General features: G+C 50.9%; 1 protein-coding gene across 1 annotated transcript; it reads left to right on the top strand.

Annotated features, from left to right (window-relative positions):
• Nucleotides 1–5,702: 5,702 nt before the first annotated feature.
• On the top strand, nucleotides 5,703–9,059 carry Izumo2 (IZUMO family member 2). The gene is made up of 7 exons (XM_013027589.1): nucleotides 5,703–5,937; nucleotides 6,027–6,101; nucleotides 6,485–6,571; nucleotides 6,769–6,789; nucleotides 7,418–7,498; nucleotides 7,974–8,097; nucleotides 9,017–9,059. The coding sequence occupies exons 1-7, from the start codon at nucleotides 5,703–5,705 to the stop codon at nucleotides 9,057–9,059; spliced, it is 666 nt and encodes a 221-aa protein (XP_012883043.1).
• The last annotated feature ends 266 nt before the right edge of the window (nucleotides 9,060–9,325 follow it).

Here is a 9,325-nt window from a genome sequence, read left to right as displayed (position 1 = left end):
TGGCTTTTTGGTAGTTAACTGGAGACAAGAGTCTCAAGGACTTTCCTGTCTGGGATTACCTCAAATCAAGATCCTCATATCTTACCCTCCTCAGTAGCTGGGATTACAGGCATGAGCCACCAGTGCTTAGCTTACCTTTTTTTTTTTTTCTTCCCCCTCTGGTCCTGGGGCTTGAACTCAGGGCCTGTCTCTGACAGTCTTTTTCTCAAGGCTAGTGCTCTACCACTTGAGCAACAGCTCCACTTTTGGCTTTTTCAGAGTAGTTTATTGGAGATCTCACAGACTTTTCTACCTGGGCTGGCTTCTAACTGTGCTCCTCAGATTTCAGCCTCCTGAGTAGCTAGGGTTACAGGCGTGAACCACAGATGCTAGGCACTTTTTTTTTTTTTTTTTAATGTTTTGGTGGGAAATCCTCCTCACTTGAGCTACTTGGGCATGGAAAACTCTTCTGGGGAGATTCTGGGTGACCACAGTCCCACACAAAGGCCTGTTCCTTTGATTGGCACATGAGTCTTTTTTTTATTCATTTCCAGTTCAGAAGGGATGCCAGGCACCAGTGGCTCACACCTGTAATCCTAACTACTCGGGAGGCTGAGATCTGAGGATCACAGTTCAAAGCCAGCCCAGGCAGGAAAGTCTGTGAGACTCTTATCTCCAATGAACCACCAGAATGTCAGTCTCTTATCTCCAATTAACCAGAAGTGGTGCTGTGACTCAAAGTGGTAGAGTTCTCACCTTGAGCAAAAAAGGGCTCAGGGACGGTGCCCAGGACTAGAGTTCAAGTCCCGCAACTGAAAAAAAAATAAACCCTCCCAGTCCAGTTCAGAAGGTCTCCATGAAGGACATAAACCCATCAGTAACTCACGGAGGTAAAATACAAAGCAGAGAAGAGGGTGGGAAATGGTGGAGAGGAGGCTGCCCCCCCAAAAATGGATGGCCTGGGAGAGACACAACTCTGCAAGACCTGGGGTACCTTCCCCTCCCCTCCCCTCCCCTCCCCTCCCTTCCCCTCCCCTTCTCAGAGGAGCTTTAATTGTTTTTTCTCCCAGCTCATTTCCCGGTTTACAAAGGCGCAGATTAAATGGGAGGGACTGGCTCTTAAGAACTCACTCAAGAAAGAATGTTTCTGCCCTGTCAAATCCATGAGATCTGCAGCCCTGAGAAGCCAGGACAGCTGAGGGAGTGAGGAACGGCCAGATCCCCATTCCAGGGAGGGGGGGAGGGGGAGAGGGTCTGCCAGACCTCAGCTGGTCACAGCCACCCTCTCAGCTGCCTGGATTTAGGGGAAAGACACACACACACACACACACACACACACAACTGTACCTGACACCAAAGCCCAGCCCCAGGGTTTTCCCTACATCAGCCCCCAGATCCAAAGGCAGGGCCTCCTCCAGCCCCCCAAAACCTCCCCGTGCCCCCTGCCTTGTCTTTCTCCCCCTTCACACAATTTCGGCTGGTTTCATTGTTCTATTTTCACCCATGCAAATGCACTTCTTTTTGTTGGTAGTAGTTGTGGGACTTGAACTCTGGGCCTGGGTGCTGTCCCTCAGCTCTTCAGCTCAAGGTGAGCATTCTACCACTTGAGCTACAGCGCCACTTCCAGTTTTTTTTTCTTTTTGCTTATGTGGTGCTGAGGAATTGAACCCAGGGCCTCAGGCATGCAAGGCAAGGGCTCTACCACTGAGCCACCTTCCCAGCCCTCTTGTTTTCTTTTTAAAGGGGAAAGGATTTGTTTATTTTATTTTATTTTTTTTGTCGGTCGTGGGGCTTGAACTCTGGGCCTGGGTGCTGTCCTTCAGCTCTTCAGCTCAAGGCGAGCGCTCTACCACTTGAGCTACAGAGCCACTTCCGGTTTTCTGGTGGTTAATTGGAGATAAGAGTCTCACAGACTTTCCTGCCTAGGTTGGCTTTAAACTATGATCCTCATATCTCAGCCTCCTGAGCAGCTAGATTACAGGTGTGAGCCACCGACACCCAGTACAAATACCTTTCTTAGATGAAGTTCACCCTCAATCACCCCTCACCGCTCCCCCCAGAAACTGAGGCACAGAGTGATCTGTAGTTCTCACACTTGAAGGATTAAATCCCCCACCCTATTGTCCCTGGCCCATTCAGATGCCAGGCAAAATCCTAGGTATGAGTGAACTTTTTTTTTTTTTTGGGGGGGGTCCAGTTGTGGAGCCTGAACTCTGGGCCTGGGCGTTGTCCCTCAGTTCTTCAGCTCAAGGCTAGCGCTCTACCACTTGAGCCACAGCGCCACCTCCGGCTTTTTTCTTTTTGCTTATGTGGTGCTGAGGAATCGAACCCAGGGCCTCAGGCATGCAAGGCATGGGCTCTACCACTGAGCCATCTTCCCAGCCCCATAAGTGAACTCTTGAAGTGTAGCCAGAGCACTCCACCTAAGCCCAGCTGTAAACATCCCATTGTGGGCCCAACTGAAAGGCCCCCACCTTCCTTGACCTAGTGGCTTTTTCATGAACCTTTGCCTCCTTGCTCAGACCTCCTATAAAAACCCAGCTCCTGTTCCAACTCTCTGGTACAACTTCCAAACACGTGGAAAGGTCTGTGCCCCTCACTGTTCCTCAATAAAAGTCCTGGCCTGTTGATGATCGAGTCTGGCCTGTTCCCTTGTCCATTCTCCTCCATTTTCCTACCAACACTGAAGCTATGGCTCACCGCTCATGCTGGCAGCCAGGCTGGGCACAAAGGTTGCCGTGGCCTGGGCAGGGCGTGGGGCATCTCCCCCAGCGTGGCATCTGGGCAGGCATGGTGCTGCCCTGGGGTGTGTCCCCGTGTCCCCTCATGGGTGTGAGAGACACTGGACAGGAGAAGAGGACGGGACACAGGACACAGCCCCCCCTCTGCCTTGGGTTACACCAGCTGTGGCTATACAATAATCACACAGCATATAGCACAGTGATCATTTTACTTAAAAAAAATTATTTTGGGGGCTGGGATGTAGCTCAGTGGCAAAGCGCTTGCCTAGCAAGTGCAACATCCTGGGTTCAATCCCAGGATGTATGTGTGTGTGTGTGTGTGTGTGTGTGTGTGTGTGTATATATATATAATATTTCATTATATAAATTTATTATATAAATATTTATATAAAATATATTATATATTTATATATATTATATATATAATTATTATTTTTGTGCCAGTCCTGGGCTTGAACTCAAGGTCAGAGTGCTGTCCCTGAGCTTTTCTTTTTTTTTTTCTTTTTCTTTTTCCTCAAGGCTGGAGCTTTACCTCTTGAGCCATAGCTCCACTTCTGGCTTTTCTGGTGGTTCACTGGAGATAAAAATTCTTGCCCATGCTGGGCACTGGTGGCTCACGCCTATAATCCTAGCTATTCAGGAGGCTGAGACCTGAGGATCTCGGTTCAAAGCCAGCCAGGGCAGGAAAGTCTGTGAGACTCTTATCTCCAATAAACCACTAGAAAACCAGAAGTGGCGCTGTGGCTCAAGTGGTAGAGCACTTGCTTTGAGCTGAAGAGCGCAAGGACAGCGCCCAAACCCAAAGTTCAAACCCCACGACCGACAAAAAAAGAAAAAGAATCCTGCCTAAAATACTAGCTACTGAAGAGGCTGAAATATGAGGATCAAGATTCAAAGCCAGTCCAGGCAGGACAGTCTGTGAGACTGATCACCAATGAACCACCAGAAATCTGGAAATGGAGCCATGGCTCGAAGTGGTTTAGTGCTAGCCTTGAGCAAAAGAACTCAGGGACAGTGCCCAGGCCCTAGGTTTAAGCCCTAAGACCAAAAAAAAAAAAAAAAAGTTCCACAGTCTTTCCTGCACAAGCTGGCTTCAAACCATGATCCTCAGATCTCAGCTTCCTGAGTAGCTGGAATTACAGACATGAGCCATGGCTCATGGCACCTGGCCTTGCTGTCTGTAGTCCCTATGTGTTTGTGGTGATTTGTTACACAGCAGTAGGTGCCTGTTACACTGTCTGGCCCTAACCCCTCAGATAGGGAGTGGTGACAGCTTCATCTCTCTGAGTTACTCCCAGATTTGAGGCCCAAGCTTGGACATTGTGGGAGTCCTTAGCAGTGTTGGTGAATGTCTCTCAATGGCTGGTACAGGGATACTTGCTCTTTTTTAAATATAATTTTATTGTTATTGTTAAGGTGAGTACTTATTCTCACACCCCGCAGTGTGGTGTGGCCGTGTGATGTCACTGGATAACCAGCACTTGTCCCTTGTGGGCAGAAGCATTTAAGGTGACTATGGGATTTATTCTTTTCCCCTTCAGCCATAGCCCAGCCCAGGATGTGGGAGGGGGTGGAGAAATGGGTCATTTAAAGCTGAGATGGGGTGCTGTGCCATCCATTTTCACAGCTCCTAATTCTCAGATGAGGAAGAGGGTTCAGTCACCATCTCAGGCCCCATCTCCCGCTGTGGTCTCCGTGGGTGCTGCAATAGGCTACTCTGGGACTGGAAGGTGTTGTGGCTGGAAGCTAAGCCCTACTGCCGGGGGAGGAGACTTTCTCTGGGATACGCACGCCCCCTTGTGCTGTGATGGCCCCATTGCGCCTGAGGGATGCCTTCCTTAACACTAGCTAATTTATCCCATCGAATTCAATTCACATGGTATCAATTAAGAACACTAGCTGTAGCCGGGCGCTGGTGGCTCACGCCTGTAATCCTAGCTACTCAGGAGGCTGAGATCTGAGGATCGCGGTTCAAAGCCAGACCGGCAGGAAAGACCGTGAGACTCCTATCTCCAATAAACCACCAGAAAACCGGAAGTGGCGCTGTAACTCAAGTGGTAGAGCGCTCGCCTTGAGCTGAAGAGCGCAGGGATAGCGCCCAAGCCCAGAGTTCAAGCCCCACGACCGACAAAAAAAAAAAAGAACACTAGCTGTGTTGGGACAGTGATGTTCAATCAAAATACAATGAGAGATCCTTAAGTGATTTCAAGCTTTCCTCTAGACATATCAGGAAAGTAAAATGAATCAGGTACTGTGGCGCATCCCGGATAATTGGGAAGCAGTGATTGGGAGGAGCAGAGTTGGAAGCCAGATGAGGGAAAAATTTAACCATACTCCCATCCCATCTAAAAGTGCATAGCGGTCACATCTGTCATTCCAGCTACAGAAAGTGTAACTAGGAAGATGGCAGTCAGCTTGTAACTACTATAAAAATGGTCAATGAGATATTTTGCTCTCAGGAGGCTGAGATCTGAGGATCATGGTTCAAAGCCAGCTCAGTTCATCTCCAATGAACCACCAGAAAACCGGAAGTGGTGCTGTGACTCAAACTGGTACAGCACTGGCCTTGAGCCAAACAGCTCAGAGACGGTGCCCAGGCTCTGAGTTCAAGCTCCAGGACCAAAAGGGAAAAAAAACCAAAAACAGACAATATCCCAAAACAGAATGTGTATGTGTATGTATATACATACATATGTCCTGTGTGTACTGAGTGCGTGAATTCCAAAGGTATGAAAAAAAACTCCAAAATCCACAGCCCAGTTGTTCTTGCAACACTAGGATTTGAACTCAGAGCCTTGCACCTGCTAGGCAAGCACTCTACCACTTCGGCCACGCCCAGGCCACGCCCCCAGCCCTTCTTTCTTCCTATTGGCCAGGAACTCTCCTGGCTCCTAGGTCACGCCCACCCAGCGCGGGCGCCTTGGCAGCCCGGCCCCGCCCTCCCTGGCCCCACCCCGTGACGTCACAGAGCCGCTCCCCGCCATGCCTGCAGCCTGGGTCCTGGCGCTGGTCGTGTGCGGCCTGGGCGGCCCGGCCGCCTGGGGCTGCCTGCAGTGCGACCCCTCCGTGCAGAAGGACCTGCAGGAGCTGCGCTCCGCGCTCGTCCCGGCCCATTTCCCCTCCGAGGGCCTGCAGGAGCGGGCCCTGGCCCTGCTGTCCGGCATGGAGGGGCCCTTCTTCAGGGACTACGCCATGAACGCCTTTGTGGGGAAACTGGGTGTGTGCTGGGGTGGGGCCGGGAGGAGGGGGAGGATCCTCTCAGAGTGAGGGGGGACCCCCTGGCATGTCCTCCCCTCTCACCCCCAGAAGTAGATCGCATGGAAGGCATCAGGGCCCTTATCAAGAACGAAACCCAGGACTTACGGACAAAGTCTCTGACAGGTGGGACAGGAGGGGCGGAGGCTGGCTTCAAAACCCTGACATCAGGGGCTGGGAAGGTGGCTCAGCGGTAGAGCGCTTGCCTTGCATGCATGAGGCCCTGGGTTCAATTCCCCAGCACCACATAAGCAAAAAGAAAAAAAGCCAGAAGTGGCACTGTGGCTCAAGTGGTAGAGCACTAGCCTTGAGCTGAAGGGCTAAGGGACAACTCCCAGGCCCAGAGTTCAGGCCCCACGACTGGACCTAAAAAAAACAAAAAAACCCTGACATCAGACCGGGTCTCCCCAACAATCTCTGATTAGGGGTGCTTGGACGGTATGTGTGCAGGGGAGCTGGGGAGGGCACGCTGTCCCCATTCCACAGCGGTCCGGGCCTTCTTTCCCCAGACCTTCCCCTCCTGGAGGCGCTGGTGGGCTTCAGGGAGAGGGTGACCAAGGAACTCAAGAAGGCTTTGCGCTCCTATGAGATGAAAGGTGCCTTTCACTGTTTCCCAATCAGATCCCCTCCTCCTCTTCCCCTCCTCCCAGCCAGCCAGATTTTTCACCTCCCTGTAATATTCCTTTCTTTGCTTTCCCCAGAGGCACTGTCCCCTCCTAGATCCATCCCTCCCCAATTAAATTGTCAGACCCCCCATCCCAGCCCTGCTCACCTGGACTCTTGTCTCTTGCAGCCTGTGATCATAAATTGTGCCGTGAGTCCTGGATTTTTCGTCTCTTCCTCCCTTCTCCACCATCCTGCACCTTTTTACCCTGTTCTTCCCCCTCAATCCAGCCCAGCTATCACATAGCCTTCCAAAGCCATGATTCCTGAAGATTCAAAGCCTGCCTTTTAGAAGCAGATTAAACTGGATGTGCAAAGAAATCATTTTCCAGAAGGCAAATCAGGATAGGCTAGAACATGCTTCACCAACGAATAAGCCCTACATTCTGAAGTCTAGTACAAGATGTACATCTCTTATTGAGTGCTGGTGCTCACACCTGTAATCCTACCTGAGATCTGAGAAATGCAGTTCAAAGCTAGTCCAGGCCAAAATTTTTTTTAAAAAGTCTTTGAGACACTTATCTCCATTTAACCAGCAAAAAGCCAGAAGCTCCTAGGCCCTGAGTTCAAGTTCCAGTTCAAGTGTGTCTCAACACACACACACACACACACACACACACACACACACCATTATTTCTCATGGGACTTGTCAGTACATTTGACCACAGTTAGTCTGCCAGGCACTGCGCTTCCTACAAAATTCATGGGTCCAAGGGGACCTCATCTCTTTTCCTTTCCACCCCTGCTAGTTCTGCCTATCCTCCCTTTCCCCTGTGTAGGCTTGCTCAAAGAAGAGGTTTTGGACTGCTTAAACTGCCAGAAGATCACTTCCATGTGTATCAGGAACAAATACTGCTTTGGTAAACTGATGGGCCAGGGATGTGGACAGCTATGTTCCCTGCGAGCCACACCCCCCTGCAAGCCAGGCCTGAGGCTCCCCATTGCAGCCTGAGGTTCTGCCCTTAACCAATGGCTTACAGCATGGCCAAGAATTTGCTCCCACATTCTGAGAGTCACTGGGTAGTCATAAGCCAGCCCGGCATGGTGGCTCAAGCCTGGAATTTGAGGGATGAGAGTAGACAGCCCAAAATACTATTCCTGAGGCCATCTATAGGGTTGGCAAGTCATGAGTGTATGCGCACACCCACACACACACCCACCACATACACCCCACCCACCAATGGTACTGTCAAAGCCCTGGAGACCAAGTGTAGAGACACCTTGAAGCCCAGCCTTGTCCCTCCCTGGGGTGGGAGGCTAAGAGAAGATAGGGCAGGGGGGAGGGGAATGTGAGTACAGAAGGAAGGGGCTCTCTCGCCCTCCCTCCCCCCCCAGTGGACAGACAGCCTCGCATGACCCTGAAGTACAAGGACAGCAACTATCAGAGTGACATGAAGTTTGTCGGCATCTCTGTGTCTGTGCTTGTGTCTATCCTGGTCTTCCTGGCCATCCTCATCTCGTGAGTCAAAGCCCCTCACCCCCCAGTCCCCAACTGGGCCCTTAAAAATGACCCCACCCAGAGGGGTACTGGTGGCTCATGCCTGTAACCCCAGCTATTCAGGAAGCTGAGATCTGAGGATCCTCAGTTGAAGCCAGCTTGGGCAGGAAAGTCCATGAGACTTTTAGCTCCAATTCACAAGCACAAAGCTTGTGTGGAGGTGTGGCTCAGGGAGTGGAGTGCCTGCCTACCAAATGCAAGGCCTTGAGTTCAAACCCCAGTACCCTCCGTCGCTAAGGAATGAATGAGCTGGGAGCTCCTAGCTACTTGGGAGTCTGGAGTTTGGAGCCTTTAGCTTTCTAGGCAGGTCATCTGCCACTTCAGCCATGTGCCCAACTCTAAAAGCTTTAGTTAAGCTGTGTCCCTGTGGCTCACACTTGTAATCCTACCTACTCAGGAGACTGAAATCCGTGGATTGTGGTTCAAAGTCAGCCCAAGCAGGAGTCTGTGAGACTCCTCCTCCCCTCCAGCCCCCCAGGTCATGGGCTTTGAACTCTGGGCCTGGATGCTGTCCCTGAGCTCTTCAGCTCTACCACTCTGAGCCACAGTGCCAGTTCCAGTTTTCTGGTGATTAATTGGAGAAGAGTCTCACAGACTTTCCTGCCTGGGCTGGCTTTGAACCGAGATCATCAGCAATCAGCCTCCTGAGCTGCTAGGATTACAGGCATGAGCCACTGGCACTTGGCTGTGAGATTTTTTTTTTTTCCGGCAGTGGAGCTTGAGTGGGAGAGAAGTCTTACAGACTTTCCTACCGTGGCTGGCTTTGAACCGAGATCCTCAGCTCTCAGCCTCCTTAGTAGCTGGGATTACAAGTGTGAGCCACTGACGCCCAGCGTTGGCTCAAGGTTCTCTAACCTCCAGACTTTTTCTCTCTGACCAGGGCTCTCACATACAGGGAAAACCGGAAACTCCTGCTGCGGTAGGGTGGTGGTTTGGAGAAGGCTTGTAAAGGGAAAAGAAAAGAAGTTTAATAAAATAGATGACAAATTTCTTTTCTTTTCTTTCTTTCTCTTTTTTTTTTTGGTTGGTCATGGGCTTGAACTCTGGGCCTGGGCACTGTTCCTGAGCTCTTCAGTTCAAGGCTAGTGCTCTACCACTTGAGCCACAGCATCACTTCCCATTTTCTGGTGGTTCATTGGAGATGAGAGTCTCACGGACTTTTCCTGCCCAGGCTGGCTTTGAGCCAAGA

Source organism: Dipodomys ordii, unplaced genomic scaffold (genome assembly GCF_000151885.1).
Source record: "Dipodomys ordii isolate 6190 unplaced genomic scaffold, Dord_2.0 Scaffold105, whole genome shotgun sequence".
Lineage (NCBI taxonomy): Eukaryota > Metazoa > Chordata > Mammalia > Rodentia > Heteromyidae > Dipodomys > Dipodomys ordii.
Note: the sequence above shows the minus strand (reverse complement) of the source record. Positions and strands in the feature narration are given on the sequence as shown.

Excerpts from the sequence above, each read along its gene's own strand:
- Izumo2 (XM_013027589.1), top strand. The coding sequence starts at position 5,703 with ATGCCTGCAGCCTGGGTCCTGGCGCTGGTCGTGTGCGGCCTGGGCGGC. Across the intron at positions 6,572-6,768 it reads GCGCTCCTATGAGATGAAAG|CCTGTGATCATAAATTGTGC; the intron begins GTGCCTTTCACT and ends TGTCTCTTGCAG. Across the intron at positions 8,098-9,016 it reads TTCCTGGCCATCCTCATCTC|GGCTCTCACATACAGGGAAA; the intron begins GTGAGTCAAAGC and ends CTCTCTGACCAG.